The sequence below is a fragment of the Telopea speciosissima genome, chromosome 4, assembly GCF_018873765.1.
Source record: "Telopea speciosissima isolate NSW1024214 ecotype Mountain lineage chromosome 4, Tspe_v1, whole genome shotgun sequence".
Lineage (NCBI taxonomy): Eukaryota > Viridiplantae > Streptophyta > Magnoliopsida > Proteales > Proteaceae > Telopea > Telopea speciosissima.
The window spans coordinates 2,896,164-2,913,248 of NC_057919.1; the positions used below are offsets into that span (position 1 = coordinate 2,896,164).

The 17,085-nt window shown below is 39.6% G+C and overlaps 1 protein-coding gene across 1 annotated transcript in view; it reads right to left on the reverse strand.

The window, feature by feature from the left end:
• Window positions 1-779: 779 nt before the first annotated feature.
• Window positions 780-17,085, reverse strand: part of LOC122658164 (squalene synthase 1-like) — a 42,067-nt gene continuing 25,761 nt past the window's right edge. Inside the window, exons 7-15 of the mRNA XM_043853071.1 lie at window positions 16,914-17,057; window positions 16,706-16,810; window positions 16,368-16,514; window positions 5,270-5,307; window positions 2,510-2,639; window positions 1,183-1,274; window positions 1,056-1,101; window positions 924-973; window positions 780-810 (exon numbers count right to left, since the gene is read on the reverse strand). Coding sequence (XP_043709006.1) covers window positions 780-810; window positions 924-973; window positions 1,056-1,101; window positions 1,183-1,274; window positions 2,510-2,639; window positions 5,270-5,307; window positions 16,368-16,514; window positions 16,706-16,810; window positions 16,914-17,057 — 783 coding nt within the window. The remainder of the gene's footprint in view (window positions 811-923; window positions 974-1,055; window positions 1,102-1,182; window positions 1,275-2,509; window positions 2,640-5,269; window positions 5,308-16,367; window positions 16,515-16,705; window positions 16,811-16,913; window positions 17,058-17,085) is intronic.

Genomic DNA, 17,085 nt, shown 5'->3' on the forward strand with positions numbered 1-17,085 from the left:
GATCGCCTGAGTTAGTACTTTAGCAGGGTTTGATATGATATCTCTCGTTGTTTGACAGACATTTGTTGTCGTTTTAGTCGTCCAATGGTTCCAAAAGAGGAGTTGTCTATTGGAACAAAGAAGGATCCAGGTGTCAATTAAAGAGGGGTTTTTTTTTATTCATGGTTTTAGTTATCCAAATCGTATCGGCCGATATTAGATACGATCACTGTTTCAAAAACTTGGAATCGGACTGATTCTAAATGTTCTGGAGCGACCAATTCTAGGGTTTTTGAGATCAAATTGTTGGGTTTTCAGATATAAGGGGTGGATTCTAAGGATTTTAGGCTATTTTATCTGATTTTGATCTGGATCAGATTGGGACTGATTCAACCCTTGATTCCGAGTTTAAAATCCTTGACCGCGACCAATACAATATTGGTGAAACGGCTATGAACCTTAGATAAAAATGGACTTTGATCGTGTTTTTTATATATTTTATTTTGCTCATATATGTATTGATTTCACTATCCCGTATAGAGAGCGAGAGTAAATGACAGTTGGGGATACAAATAGAAAAGGTGAGTAAGATAGATACATTTGTGTTTATCCAGAAGTGCTACAGTTCCCAAAATTGTAAGAAAACTGTCATGGTAAACCACATAAGGTATTAAGTACATGTATAGCCTATTTAAGCACCTCAAAAATAAAATAAAATAAAAAACCCTCGTCGTCTCTTCTTCTTGGTTCTTCCTCCCCCACCCCCAATGCAGAGCACAAAGTAACATCACGTTGAGTAATCACAGATCAATAAAGATGTAGTTGTATGGCCTGCTCAACAATGTTGACAGGAACACCATAGAAAACCACTCCTACAAAATGAATTGGAGCAAATTCAATTGCTGAGTAAAGTAGATTACAGAAGAGTTTGTCAAGAGAATTACCCTAGTCTAAAAGAGAGAAAGATTGCCAGTAGAATGAAGATTGCCATGATCTGCATCGAAATAACAGTATCATCAGTTTGGTATACCCTTCTTTAATGCCATAAAAAAAGTTCAACTAACAATGGGACCCACCAGAGCAGAGTTGTACCTTGGATGGCTGTCCACCATGTAAGATCTCCTGGAAAATAGCCCAGAAAGCTCTGTCAAACAAATAAATGTACCTCATATTGAAGGAGGACCTCTTCAAGAACAGACAAACCTTCTGCTCAGCAAACCAGATTCCTTGCATGTCTTCTGTATTGCTCCAACCCGATTCAATGTTTTGGTGGCATTAGGATCATTATTATCCACCTGCAACAGCCAACACATGTTAATTTTTTAGGCAAAAATTGAAAACATTCATACCTTTTTCTACATAAGATGGTTTATAACTGTGTTTGGGAAGTTTGAAGAGAAAATGAAACCATCGCAGTCAACTTCTGCTCCACAGCAACCAAGAGTTCTAAAGCACCTCAAATACTGAAGAGATGGAAAGCATAGATGGGCTACAACATGCGCGACAGGGACTACTATGACATTCACGATTGCAGTAAAGGAATGAGCATCTAGATGGTGTTTTAGTAATTAGAACCCATGAAGATTCAGTACTGGTCAGTTGAGGGTACATATATACCTTAACCCAATTTCTATGCCTTTTATGTGATTGATTCACAAGGCTACTCACTGAAATGCATGTTGCAGTGGATCCAGGAATGAAGAATGAAACTAACCGATACTGATCCAGTAATACAATTACAGAGAACATAATCTATCATTTGTCCAAAATGCAAAATTCATGAATAGCAGCAACAGATTGCCGTTCAATGATAATTCAGTTTTCCATTCAAATTGTTCACAAAGGCTCCAAAGAGAGGCCAAGATGCAGTTAAAGCTTGTGACAAATTTCCAGTAAAACAAGCTACAATGGATTCAAAGGTAAGATCCCAAATCTGAAGGAAACAGAGTCTTACTGTTGCCTTGGTGGTTCTGAGCATTTTTTGCTGGTAATCCAATGGCTATGATGTTAGTGGGTTGATGCTCATGCTCCCACGAAGTCCCGTAAGACGATGTATATATGGGGTCCCATAGAATTACAAAATGCCTTAAAAGCATACATGTTAATTGGTCCCTGTTTTTCCTGCTTTTTTACTCCTTTTGGTAGTGTCAGCCTAGTTTTTCTTTGGCAGCGGTCAGTCAATGTGAGTGGTCAATGGTGATTTTGTGCAAAGGATCATGTACAATAACCATGGGTATGTGTATAAAGTTATCAATAATGAGGAGAGGCCCGACGGGTGAGACCCTCATTATACGTCAGCTAAACTTTTGAATTGATGCGGGCTTTACATGCAGAGTAATTCAGCAAATATAGACCATACTTATCTTTTGCATGACCACCAGGTGTGTGCAAGCCTCATCCCCTAGGTTAACTTAGGGCTCCAGGAAACAGAGAGGGAAATAAGGTTTGTCAACTAATTTCAACTGAAAAGCAGCATTTGCTACCATGGTAGCTACTAAAGCCAGTACAGTAATATACAGAAGCATTGTACCTTGGACTTCAGCATGCAAGAAAAATCAAAGAAAGCACCGTAGACATCAGACATTGTTTTTGTTTGGTCAATAACTTTAGCAGTAAGACCTAGAGAGGAGCCACAATGAAAAGAAAAATAAACATGAGTGCTAAAAATCCACCCCATATTGGTTAAAACTTGAAAAATTGCAAGAAACCAGATAGCATGCCTGGTGCAGTTGCATCTGACTTGTTGAAGCAAAGTTATGAACAAACGTTGAAATGTAAACTTATTCTCAGCAGGACAGAAATTGTATCATCCAATATACAAATGCCATAAACTTCACAACATGTGACATCTTGTGATTCATTATGCCAAGAATAACATAACCAATTATGCATCATCTTAATTTTATCTGTGTGAGTTAAGCATGATAGCTAAATTCTTGTAGGAAAAACCCACATGTGCTCCTTCCCTTCTGAGGAAAAGGTTCAAAATCACAAACAAAATGAGGAGGGGTTTATGACTGGAAATCTACAACTAGTTTTGTTGCAGCAGCATAATTAAGTAAACCAGATATGTCAACCACCAAACACAAACAGTTCCTATCTCCAAATCTCATGCATAAATCATCATTTATCAAATGTTCACCGAGGAGCTCATACTGTTCGAAATGAAACACATAGCAAAGTTAACAATGCTTAGAGAATGAATGGAGGTCAAGACAGGATATGCATGCAAGTGATTATGTCACGGTGACCTCAAGTTCCAGCAAGAAACTTCTATATTAATTAGCTATAGGCAAGGTTTAAAGTATCGGTGTCGGGTATCATATTGGAAGAGTGATTTTAAGAAACATATCATATTGTATCTGAGAGACGAAAGATACACAAAGACACATATGGAAATGGTCAAGAAACATATGAAAATAATAGTTCTGAAGCATAAAACACTATAAATAAATAATATGTAAAATATATCACGTATAAAACAGAAAACAAAGTACGACAAGACAAGTGCATTCAATTGATTATATATAAAGGATGAGGTTTCTTACATGTACTAATACCAAATTTTTTTAGGGTATCGTATCGACACCATATTGTATCAGTACCTTAAAAATAAGATACATATCGATTAGTATCGGAGGATACAGAAGGATACTTAAAACCTTGGCTATAGGAAAATAACAAGCTAGGTTCGCTGTTTCAAAATGATTTTTACTCAGGCAGCTACCCAAAGCAATGTCAGAAAAGCGCCATTTTCAAGCTTTGCGTGTATAGGGGGACAAAAAGAATATTCAAATGCTATTACAGATGCAGAAGATCTAGAAGATCTAGACCCTGATCCAGATCTGGAAACCCAGCTGATAGCAAACAGTTGTGCCTCATCAGCATCCCATATGTTCGGATATTCTCTGGTTAAATAAGGCAGTAATTTTGGAACATTGGATCTTTTAACAGGTAAGAGTCTAGAATTGATAGATGCTAGGAGGAGAAGAAGGATTAATATAGCCTGTAGTCAAGAGACTAGATGGAAGGGTAAAAAAGCTGAGGAGTTAGATGACTTTAAACTTTGGTATAGGGGGATAAAAGTTATAGAAGTGGAGTGGGCATAGTAGCGGATAAAAATTTAAAGAATGACATGGTGGATGTTAAAAGATTAGAGAGATAGGATAATATCCATCAAGCTTGTGTTAGAGAAAGAGCTTCTCAATATAATTAATGCTTACGCACACCAAGTAGGATTGGACGAAAGTAGTAAGTTACAATTTTTGGGAGCACATGGATGGATTAGTGCAAGGTTTTAGTCAAGGAGAAAAGATTATAATAGAGGGTGATGTGAATGGACATGTTGAGAGAGACCGTAGAGGCTATGAAGGTGTACATTGGAGGTTATGGTCTTGGGGAGAGGAATGAGGAGAGGATTTCAGTTTTAGATTTTGTTGTGGCTTATGAATTATCCATTGTAAACACTTATTTTGAAAAGAGAGAGGAGCATTTAGTTACCTACAAAAGTGGGCATTATAGTAGCCCAATAGATTTCTTCCTAACTAGAAGGGTCAATAGATTGTTATGTAAAGACTGCAAGGTTATACCAGGGGAGGGCCTAACCACTCCACAAACATTAGTGGTCATGGATATGTGCCTCATTTCACAGAATCATAAGAAAGGAAGAGTAAAGATTTCGACCATGTTATATGTATTAAAAGTTAAGATGGTAGAGTGATAATAGGGACGAGGATATTAAGGAGAGAAGGAAAGAGTATTTCAACAACCTACTAAATGAAGACATTTCGAGTAATAGTAGCCCGGAAGACTGCATTACTCATCAAGACTCCATTTGGCATAGATATATATGAGAAATTAGGGTGTTTGAAGTCAAAGAAGCTTTAAGAAAGATGAAAGTAGGCAAGCTACTAGGCCCAATTGGGGTCCCAATAGAAGTGTGGAAGAGCATAAAAATATTCGGTTTATCTAGGTTAACCAAACTGTTTAACAAGATTATAAGCACAAGGAAAACGTCAGATGAATAGAGGAGAAGCATTGTGGTTTCGATTTACAAAAATAAAGGTGATATTCAGAGCTGTGATAACTATAGAGGCATAAAACTAATGAGTCATACTATGAAATTATAAGAGAGGGTTACTGAAACCCACCTGAGACGAGAAACTACTATTGTGGAGAACCAATTTGGTTTTATGCCATGTAGATCCACCACAAAACCTTTTTATTTATTTAGTAGGCTTATGGAAAAATTTAGAGTTTGCAAGAAGGATTTCCATATGATCTTATTGACCCGGAAAAAGCGTATAACAGAGTCCCTAGAGAGTTAATCTAGCATGTACTAGAGAAGATAAGTGTTTCAAATAAATATGTGGACATAATTAAAGATACGTATGATGGCATGGTGACTAGTGTGAGAGCCTTGGAGTTTCATGGCAGTGAATTGCCATTACAATTGGGTTACATCAAGGATCAGCTTTAAGCCCTTATTTGTTTGCACTTATCATGGATGATTTAACCAAGGACATTCAAGAGGAGGTTCCTGTATACTCTTTGTTGATGATATTATTCAGAAAAATACATGGATTAACGCTAAGTTGGAGTAATGAAGATTAACCTTGGAATCAAAAGGTTTTAATATAAATAGAACGAAGACGGAGTATATGGTGTGTAACTTTAGTTACACTTGGACAAATAATGAGATGGTGATAATTGATGAGATGGAGATTCCGCAAAGTGATTATTTTAGGTATCTAGACTCAATCATAAATAAAGAAGGTGATATAAAGGATGATGTTTCACAAAGCATTAAAATAGGATGGATGAAGTGGAGAGGTGCATTCAGAGAGATGTATGATTGACGAATTCCTTTAAAGCTTAAAGGAAAATTTATAGGATAGTCATACGACAAGCTATGATATAAGGTGCGGAATGTTGGGAAGTTAAGAAGTGTTATATAGATAATCTTAGTGTAGTGGAGATGAGGATGTTTAGATGAATGTGTTGCAAAACTAGGAATGATAAAGTAAGGAATGACCATATTAGAGCTGATTTGGGAGTAGCTCCACTGCTATGGTACATGATAAGCTTCAAGAAAGTTGTTTTGAGGTGGCATGGCCATGTTCAACGGAGCATAGTTCAAAATCTCGCCGAGATTTCGGAAATCTCGGTAATCTCGACACAGCCAAGACGAGATATGATACGAAATCTGAATATGTCATGTTTCGAAAATCTCGGTCGAAATTTCGATCGATATCTCGTGAGTTTCGAAAATCTCGCGAGATATCGGTTTTTAAGTTAAATGCACATTATAAAAAAGCTAGAACTCGACCTGTTGTTCGAAATTTCGAACTCTCTCGGTCAAGTTGGAGCTCTTTGTTGTGGAGAAGAAGAAAAACATCAAGGGAGCAGTGGTTTCTTCATTTTTTTGGCCAAATCTTCACAATTTCTACTAAGATTCACTACAAAGAAGACTTGGGTGCTGCCTACTTCCATTTTAGGTAAATTTACTATTTACAAAACCTTTTTTTTGGAAAAAATATGAGGTTGAAGAAAAACATCAAGGGAGACTAATTTATTATTGTTCACTGTACTTAGTAGTTGCCTAGTTGGTATTATTGACTTATTGTTGGGAGTTGGGACTTATGTTATGTATTATTGACTTATTGTTTAAGTCTTTAACTAATTCTTTTCAAAGTTATGTGTCTTCAATCTTCATCTATTATTGCATAATTTACTTGTTTTACTTTCAAACAATGTGTAGAATAGACAATATTACATTAAGGATTCGGCCTTTACAACAAACCAAGGGTGCAAATTCAAAACACCAAATTGGATATTTTTTATTTTTTTTATTTTATTCCAATTTGAACCTTTAAATATGTTTATTAAGCCTAAAACAAGCTTCCCATAAAGTTTCAGAGCAAACTATGGTCATTTGCCCACCGAAACATTGTTCCGAAACACAAATATATATATATACACTGTCTTGCCGAGATCTCGGAAAACTCGACCTGGTCGAGACTGAGTTTTCGAACCTTGCAACGGAGTCCTTGGGATGCTCCAGTACGGAGGAGTGATTTGATTCAGATTGAAGGAACTAAAGGAGCTAGGTGCAGGCCTAAACTGACCCTAGGAGAAGTGGTGAGGACAGACATGCATGGCTTAGGCCTTGTATCAACTATGACCTCGAATAGAGCTGACTAGAAGGCAAGGATCCATGTAGCCGATCCCATTTAGTTGGGATGAGGCTGAGTTGTTGTTGTTTTGTATCCTATTTTGTGGAGAAAAAGTGACAGCCCTGTAGGTTCCGCTTGAGTCCTGCTGTCCGAAAACAAAGAGTCCTTAAGACTTATTTGGTTAGTAGCTTTGTTTAATTGGTTAGATATGTAATTGGGACAGGTTTGTCCTTTAAGATAAGGTTGTTTGAGTTGCAATAGGCTTAGAAACTTGAGTTTCAGAGGGACTCGATCCAATTAAGTTTCTTTTAGGGAGTCTTCTGTAAGAAAGCCATTGAACTCACATTTTAGACAGTGACATTATGGAACAGTTTTGCGAAGGCCATGAGAAACTTGACTGACGCAGCATTATGATTTCACTGCCAATGCATCTCTGGGCATCAAGATTTCTTGTAAATGAGGGGCAGGGAAGTAAAAATCATTTAAAATTATCGTGACAAATTCGTAGGGCAGAATTAGTGAGGCTCGCCTTTCCATTATGGAATACGAATTTCAAAAAGCAATGTGCTTATATGCCAAGTGGTATCATGGAATGTAAATGGACTTCCTCGATTAAAGACTGGATTTTCCTCAACTAGAAGGGTGGATTCCTAGTACATGCTATCACCCACTCATATTCTTCTCTTTTATTTGCTTCTATTATCCTCTAAATTCATACTAAAATAGTGTGGGAAATTTAAACTTCAACAACAGGTCAGAGCATCAATAATCTTCAGTTTTGAATCTTCTTATCTGTTAGTTGCTTTCTGCAAAAATAGTCTCTATTTTACTGTTTTCCATTGAGTTTTGATGCAACCTTTAATTTATTGATCTCAATCCTTGAATTGCATCTATTATTATTATTCTGTTTTCTCAAATTCACCCTTCACACATTCGATTCAAATTCTGGCTTCAGTTCTTGAACTGTTCCTCCCCCTTTTTTCTTCGGATTAATTTGTTCTCCTTTGGTTTTCAAATCCGTTTTTCCATAATTTAAAATTATTCTCATTCTGGGCATTATTTTCAGTCCTTATCTATTTAGTTACTAGTCTTCAGGAGGCATAAATTCGTGATACAAATTGGTCCCACCTAGTCCCTTATCAATTATACATGGAAAGAAGTGAAACACACAGTGGGCCATGGGTATTTTATTTTTATTTTCACATTTGTTGATGATTATGAGGGTGTTAAGTTGCTAGTAGAAACTATATCCTAGCTCTTTCAGTGTGTTATCCTTTTATCTTATTTGGCTACTCACTTTTCTTACAGGGACTCCTTTGCTGCAGTTCGTATTCTTTGATCAATAAATTCTTCTTTCTCAGTTAAAATGATACAAAATATTTTGGAGTTTAATTCACTGTTATAATGTTATCCAGAATTTAAAATCAGAATTACTGCCTCTCCCCACGTAGCCATATTTAATAGTAGGGAGAGAGTTCTCCGCCTGGCAGCGTGGCCCCTGCACCAGCGCAGGTTCTAGTCATAGTATGCACGGGAGCACCAACATGGGTGGAATTTTTTGCATTCACAGGGGGCAGGCGGTCATTTCGGATCCCTTTGTGTCTGGGCGCCAGCGCCATGCTGCCAGGCAGCGTTCTTTTTCCCAAAAATTAGCATCTGGAGATGGGGAATGTCACAGAGCAGTGCTCTGCATGTATGTGTGTGTGTGACAAGCACCAGCACTCGATTGAGGGATGGACCAGGTTTCAAAACATAGGTGCTTGACAAGCATCAAAAGAATAAATGAATCCATGTTAAAACAAAACAATTAATTCTGTAGTAAGTACTAAGAAGGTTGCTCTATGATGCCCCTAGCTCTAATAGCCAAGAAAACAAAACCAACTCTACTGCTACTTCAAAACCCTAAAAACCATAATCGATCAAGGTTCTCTTTGGCTGCTGGTTCTATTTGTTTGGGACTTTACTTGAAGCTTGTTTGGCCTTCTCTGCTGCCGGTATGGGTGACTCTACCAACTCTACTGCTACTTCTGTTCATGATGGCAATCACAAGACAGATTATCACAGCTTTCCACCTAACCCCATCAAACTGGATGGCTCAAATTACCTTCTGTGGTCTAGATCAGCCTCCTTTGCCATTGCTGGCCGTGGCCTCACTGACCATATTGATGGCACTATTGTTAAGCCTAGTGATAAAGGCCCTGATCAGACTAAGTGGCTGGCCAATAATGGTGTTCGCATGTCCTACCTCATAGGCTCTATGACTTCAGCCTTGCAGCATAATTTTCTTCTTCTGGACACTGCCGACCAGATTTGGGCTGCTTGCAAGGAGACCTACGGACAGCTTGGCAATGATGCCCAAGTTTATGAAATTCGAAAGAAGGTCCTTCACACTACTCGGGAGACCTTTCTGTTTCGGACTACTATGCTTCTCTCCGCACCTGCAACATGATTGGATCATTACTCGATTTTCACCCTCTACGATTCTTGATATTGCCTCTTATAAGAAACATGTGGACAAGATCAGAGTCTACGATTTTTTAGCTGGTTTGAATATGGAGTATGATCCCATTCGTGTTCAAGTGTTGGGCTATATACCTTTTCCCATACTTGAACAATCTTATGCATTGGTTTCTTCTGAGGAGAACCGTAGGGCTGCCATGTTACATCCTCCTATTACTGACAGATCTGCTCTCAAGGCTGCTGCCCCATTACTCCTACACCCATTGGCACTGCTTCTCTTGGTGATTCTACTACAGGGACTGTTGTTTGTGAGCACTATCACAAACCATATCACACCAAGGAGAGGTGTTGGAAACTTCATGGGAAACCAGCTGACTTTGAAGCAAAACGGGCTGCCAAGACCAAGACAAAGACAAAGCCCGAGGCCCATCGGTGAGACTATTACTACAGACCCTACTCACGCCCTGGTCTATCCCGGGGATGAGCTACGAGGCATTCCGACGTATCGAGGTCTTCGGCTTCTTGCCTCTACTACATCGCCACGCCAATTCTTCCGCTCATTCAGTTCACACTTTGCCCGGTCAGGTATTCCTTTTGGCGGTCATTGTGCTTAGTAGCCTCCCATCCTTGGATCATAGATCGGGCTCACGAGATCATATGACCGGTTCCTCTAGTTTGTTTCATCGATACTCTCCTACTTCTGGGAAGGACAAGGTCAAGGTAGCTGATGGTTCTCTTTCATCTATCTCTGGAAAGGGAATCATCAACTGCACCTCCTCCCTTCCCTTAACTTCTGTTTTGCACATTCCTAATTTTACTACTAACCTTCTTTCCATTAGTAGTATTACTCGTGATCTTAACTGCAAAGTTACTTTCTTTCCTTCTCATTGTGTGTTTCAGGATCTGGCCTCTGGGAAGACGATTGGATTGGGTAAAGTGCACGGTGGGCTGTACCTGCTTGATGATGGTCGCTTCTCTCCACCACCATTACCTTCTCCACTGCACCAGAACTCCATGGTCTCTTCTGAACTCTACCAGTGGCACTCTCGGTTAGGTCACCCCCCTTTAGGAATTTTAGCACATTTATTTCCTAGTTTGGTCACCCTACATACTAAGGATGACTTTTTTTGTGAGGCGTGTGTTCTGGCCAAACAGACGTTCAAATTATCCTATTTCAAATAAAAGAAGTTCTTCTTGTTTTGAGTTAGTGCATTCTGATGTTTGGGGCCCTAATCGGAAACCCTTTATTTCTGGCCATCGGTGGTTTGTATCTTTCATTGATTGTCATTCTAGGAACACATGGGTTTATCTCTTGCACACCAAAAATCAAGTTTTTTCATGCTTTCAACACTTTCATAAAATGGTCCAAACTCAGTTCCAGGCTACTCTCAAAATATTGAGAAGTGATAATGGAACAGAGTATAAAGAATCACAATTTCAAAAATATTTGGCTGACCATGGCATCATTCATCAGACTAGTTGTGTTGATACCCCTGCCCAGAATGGTGTGGTAGAAACAAAAAACCGCCACTTGTTAGAAATGGCCAGAGCATTAATGTTTGCGAGGAATGTCCCGTCTCAATATTGGGGGGATGCGGTTATCACGGCAGCCTATCTCATCAATAGGCTGCCATCTCGGGTACTTTACTCCCGTAGCCCCTCTGATGTTTTAATTGGTAATTCCTCCTTTATTGTGCCTCCCAAGGTGTTTGGTTGTGTGTGTAATGCTCGAGACACTAAATCTCCCAGCAAACTTGAACCTCGAGGACTCCGTTGTATTTTCTTGGGTTATTCTCCAACCCAGAAAGGATATAAATGTTACCATCCCCCTTCCCGCCGTACCATGGTTAGCATGGATGTTGTTTTCCATGAGTCCCTTTCTTATTATTCTTCGCCACCTCTTCAGGGGGAGAGTGCTGGTGAAGATGTGGCTTTCGAGATTCCTCTACCTGAGGAGCCTCTGGCTGCCCAGCGGGCTGCCCAGCCCTCTTTACCACCCACGGCTGCTGTCCAGCCCTTTTTGGATGCTTCCCATCCACCCTTGGATGCTGCCCATCCTACTTTGGAGACCTCCCAACAACCTCTGGCTGTTCCTCCCTCACCTAATGGGAATCCTTTACAGGGGGAGACCATAGAAAATAGTGTTGTTAATATTCCTACTCAGGGGGAGCAGACTCCGGTCCAGAGAACTATTGGTGAATTTCAGAAGAGAATTGACAACTCCAACATGATCACCTATACAAGGGGAAGGTCCACAAGAGGGCAGTTGCATCCCACTATAGCACTAGTACCCATCCAATTGCCGGCTCCAGACACAGATCCTACATCTCCTGGTAATCCTTCCGACCTACCGATTGCACTTCGCAAAGGTACTAGGACTTGCACTTTACATCCCATATCTCATTTTGTTTCGTATAACTCTCTTTCTCCCTCTTTTCGTGCATTTGTATCTTCTCTTTCCTCTGTTTCGGTTCCTAGAAATTGGCAGGAAGCATCTACAGATGGAAAGTGGAAGACAGCAATGTTGGAAGAAATGAGAGCACTACACAAAAATAATACGTGGGATCTTGTGGCTCTTCCTCCAGGGAAAAAACCAATGGGCTGTAGATGGGTCTTCGTAGTTAAACAGAAGGCGGATGGTTTGGTAGACAGGTACAAGGCACGTTTGGTTGCAAAGGGGTTTACTCAGACTTATGGAGTTGACTATCAGGAGACCTTTGCACCGATGCAAAGCTCAACACTTTGTCAGGGTGTTATTATCTTGTCTTTGCAAATCTTGGGTGGGGTCTTGAGTTAGATGTCAAAAATGCCTTTCTCCATGGGGAGCTTGAGGAGGAGGTATATATGGACATTCCACCTGGTTTCTCTGATGACAGGACTAAGGGCAAGGTGTGTAAATTGAAGCGTGCCCTTTATGGCTTGAAGCAGTCACCCAGGGCCTGGTTTGGCAGATTTCATAAGGCTATGATTTCAGCAGGTTACACGCAGAGCAATGCTGATCACACTTTGTTTATCAGACGACTTGGTGACAAGGTTACTCTTCTTGTAGTCTATGTGGATGATATTGTGATCACTGGTAATGATGATGCTGCAATTAGGGATTTGAAAATTCTTCTTGGCCGTGAGTTTGAGGTCAAAGATCTTGGTCCCCTAAAATATTTTCTAGGGATAGAAGTTGCTCGATCTTCAAAGGGCATCTTTCTTTCTCAAAGAAAATATGTCCTTGATCTATTGACTGAGACAGAGCTACTTGGCTATCATCCTTCAGATACTCCTATGGAAGCTACTACGAAACTTAGGGAGAAAGACGGTGAGCTGGTTGATAAGGGTGCCTATCAGCGGTTAGTAAGCAAACTAATCTATCTTTCCCACACACGCCCTGATATTGCAGTTGCTGTGAGTTTGGTGAGTCAGTTCATGCACGATCCATATTCCTCTCATATGGATGCGGTCCGTCGTATTTTGAGGTACTTGAAGTCTGCTCCAGGAAAGGGAATTCTTCTATCTGCCAATGGTCACTTGAAGGTTGAAGCCTATACTGATGCCGATTGGGCTGGTTCTCCTGACATGAAATCTATCTCTGGCTACTGTTCCTTTGTGGGTGGAAACCTTGTCACTTGGCAGCAAAAAGCAGAATGTTGTGGCAAAGTCTAGTGCTGAAGCCGAATTCCGTGCAATGGCACAAGGAATTTGTGAACTTCTGTGGCTTAGAGGGTTATTGCAGGATATTGGTGTTGCTGTCCATCTTCCAATGATGCTTTATTGTCACAATAAAGCGGAGTCACAATAAAGCGGCTATTAGTATTGCTCATAACCCTGTCCAGCATGATCGCACGAAACATGTGGAGGTTGACCGACATTTCATCAAGGAGAAGCTTGAAGCTGGCCTCATTTGTGTTCCCTTTGTGAAGTCTTCTGATCAGCTAGCTGATGTGTTCACTAAGGGATTGAGTAGCAAGCTGTTTCATCCTATCTTAGTCAAGTTGGGCATGCATGATATATATGCTCCAACTTGAGGGGGAGTGTTAGTTATATTGGGCCAGAATACCATGGGGGTATTCTGGACTTTTTTCTTTTATTATTTGTTAGTTTCTTATGTGGTTTAATCCCACATTGCTTATGTAATTATTTTTACTATTTCATTATAGTTATAAATACAATGTGCTTGGGATGAACTAATCATCCAAGCATTAACCTAATTCAAATCTGTTTCTACAAGTTGAAAGATGGTAATGGTTTATTTCAAGGCTGAACCAGCCTCTGCTACACGGCATTTTTGTGCTTCCAAATGAATGCTTTTTCCATTCCATTCTACCCTTTTAGATACACATCAGACAGTCAGAACCAACACCAACCCATTTGATCACATAGTTCATATTGATAAAATAATTGTACCCATGATTACCCCCCCTACTACGTCTACAAGACACATCAACCACCATTAACTAATACCCCCCCCCCCCCTTAAAACTCTCTAATTCCCCATGAGGCCATGCAAGCCATACACACGGCTAAGCATATCACACATCTAAAATTGTTGACTGAGTCTTGGCTCATAATGAACACTGCTTGCAATGGTGAATTCTGCTGGTCAAGCTCTGGTCGTCCATATGGAAGAGTAGCATTATAGACAGGGACGCTTTCCGAGGGAAGAGCTTCTTCTGGCATTTTCTTAGCGTAATTCTGAAGCTACTATCAAAACAGGATAGTTGTAGGCCAGGACCAGTTAACAAAAGCTTTAACTAGCAAAGATTCAGAGGGAGTAACCGGCTCATTCAAGATTGAAGTGATCAGAGAGGACCAGATTTCTCACAGATCTAGAATCACTGGAGAGTGGTGGTGAACCACAGATAGGGCACTGCCACTTAGAACCTGATGGAGGTCTGGGTCTCAATCCAGGTTCACAGAAAGCATAAGTAGCATATAGAATCTACTGAGGTCACAGGCTACCAAGAGCCTTTGTGACAGTCGAAGTGATGTTAAGCATATTTGTCATGGAGTATAGGCGACCCAAGGCATTGGAGGGGGTTTGGATGCAAGGTGACACCAACAAGGTGCCAAGGCGCTTACCTAGGTGATCAAATTTCCTGGACGTCTAGGAAACATCTAGGCGCATAGTACTAAAACTCGTTTCATTTCGTTTCGGTGTTTCGGTCAGACCGAAATTTTTGAGATACCGAAATTTCGTCGAAATATGGTATTTTTTTGTGGGTGTAAAATGCCAAAAATGACCGAGATTTCCGAAATTTCCGAAACGAGATGACCGAAATTATTGAGATTTCCGAAATTTTCGAAACGAGATGACTGAAATTTCCGAAATTTCACCGAAATATTCGAAATATTGCATTTTTCAATTTGATGTTGCATTTCGTTTCGACTAGACTGAGATACTCGAAATTCTCGAAATCTCGACCGAGACGAAACGAGTTTTAGTACTATGCCTAGGGGACACATTGACAACTATGATGTAAAGAGTTTAAATAGACCATCAGAGATCTTTAGGAACTCAGCAACTGTTCAAATGCTTCAGTTTTTGTTTTTTTTTCTTTTAAATATTTTTAGAGAATTGTCCCAGAAAAAGCACTGGAAACTTTGCAGGCCTACTAGTAGGTGATGGTTGATGACAATCATACGGATGACCAAGAATAAGAATATTCTTTGCTCACTAATTCAGGTTTCAGAAGCAGCGAATAATGAGCCTCCAGTGTGTTGGCTGTTACTATGTGGATCTATTACTGGGGTTTGTACACTTGGATTCATTAGAACCACCTAAACTGAATCAACAATCAGCCATGCCCTAGAGACTGTGTTATGTGAAAATTACTCTATTTTGCAATTATATGGGGCTTATGGAGACAAAGGAATGGAAGATTGTTAGAAGGGTAGAGGCGCTGCCCCTGTATGATGGACTGGGCATGCAGCCATGTACCTCCAAGGGATTCATTGGTGGTCCCTTCAAGGGTGCTAATCTGGATCTAAAATTTGCAATTTTTTTAGAAATGACAGTTCACATGCTGCACATTTTAAGAAGAATATGTAACTTCTATACCATTCACTTTCATTGACGATTCCTTTAGCCAAAGAAGGAGGTTTAAGGATTCAGAGGTATGTGGAATTAGGAGAAGATTATAAAGATTAAAGAGTCACACATTAGTGGTGATGGTCAAAGTTCTCCAATCTCAAGGCAAAGTAGGATAAGTGAGAAAGATTTGGAAGAAGGTGAGAGAAACCCCCCCCCCCCAACAGTCAAATCAATGCCAACCTAAGTTGGGCAGCAGAAAAGATCCTTCAATAATTACATAGTTTTTAATAGCATCATGTTTTTTAAAAATTCGGAGGGGAGATGATGAAAAAGAAGGAAACTGTTTGGAAAAAAAGAGAACAACAAAGAAAAATGAGAAGAGGAAATGTTAAGGAAAACCAGAGAGTTGTCCCCAATTCACAGTTTATTGACTGGTCCAATTTCAAAACTACTGTACCCATAATGTCCAACATAGGTAGAAAGCAAAATCCAAATTGACACAAAAAGGAAATATATAAGTGATGTTTACCCTAACGACAAAAGAGATTTAATCTGTGAACCAGGAAATGGAAAATATTGTATGGAGTATGGACAAGTCAATATAGTGCACAATCTGAACAATAACATTGTAAGGTGTTTCTAAGTTCTACTTCAGCAAAGCAATTATCCAGAGCAATCTAAGAAATAGAGTACAGTCAACCAAATCAGGAAAGTGTGGAATATGTGCACACCTGAGGGATAGCACAGAATCGGAATATAGCAGGATCTTGCAAAGCGGACATATACTTCAGGCAATCTTCCCCATGTTCTAATGCATTTGTTACCATGTCATTCAAGCACTGAACTGCTTTCTTCGAGTTTTCTTCATATTTCAAGCCCTGAAATATTACAGAATGGCATCAACATGGAATGAGCATATATCCGAAAAGATCAGCTGAGAACTTATGTATGAGGTTTAACCCACAACTGTAGATATACAAAATTGGGTCTGGATCATGAGGACTCCAGAGAAAACAGTAAAAATTGCAGCAGAGCATTAAAGCTTAAGAAACACATTAAGTAGATATACCTCAAGTTTGTTCACATATTTTCTCCAGATCTGTTGAGGCCAAAACATGCGTGACTTTGGAATCTCATTTATATCTTCCAAATAATCTCGAATAATATTTGTTTTCTGTAAATCATTGGATATGAATGGATAGCATGAGAGCAAGATTTGACAATAGATTTGGTTGTACCATAAGAAGTAATGGTTGCAAGTACATCAATATCATCACCTGAAGAAATAAACCCATGGAGTTAGAGAGGGAATCAGGGGCCAAATCTTCCAACCTGGAGGCATAGAAAAGCTTGGATAATCCTAATCCAACAAGTCCTGCTACATAGTGACAATATTCATCATAGTCCTCAACTGTTTCTACCTACAAAAAAAAGGAGAAAGATAGTGTT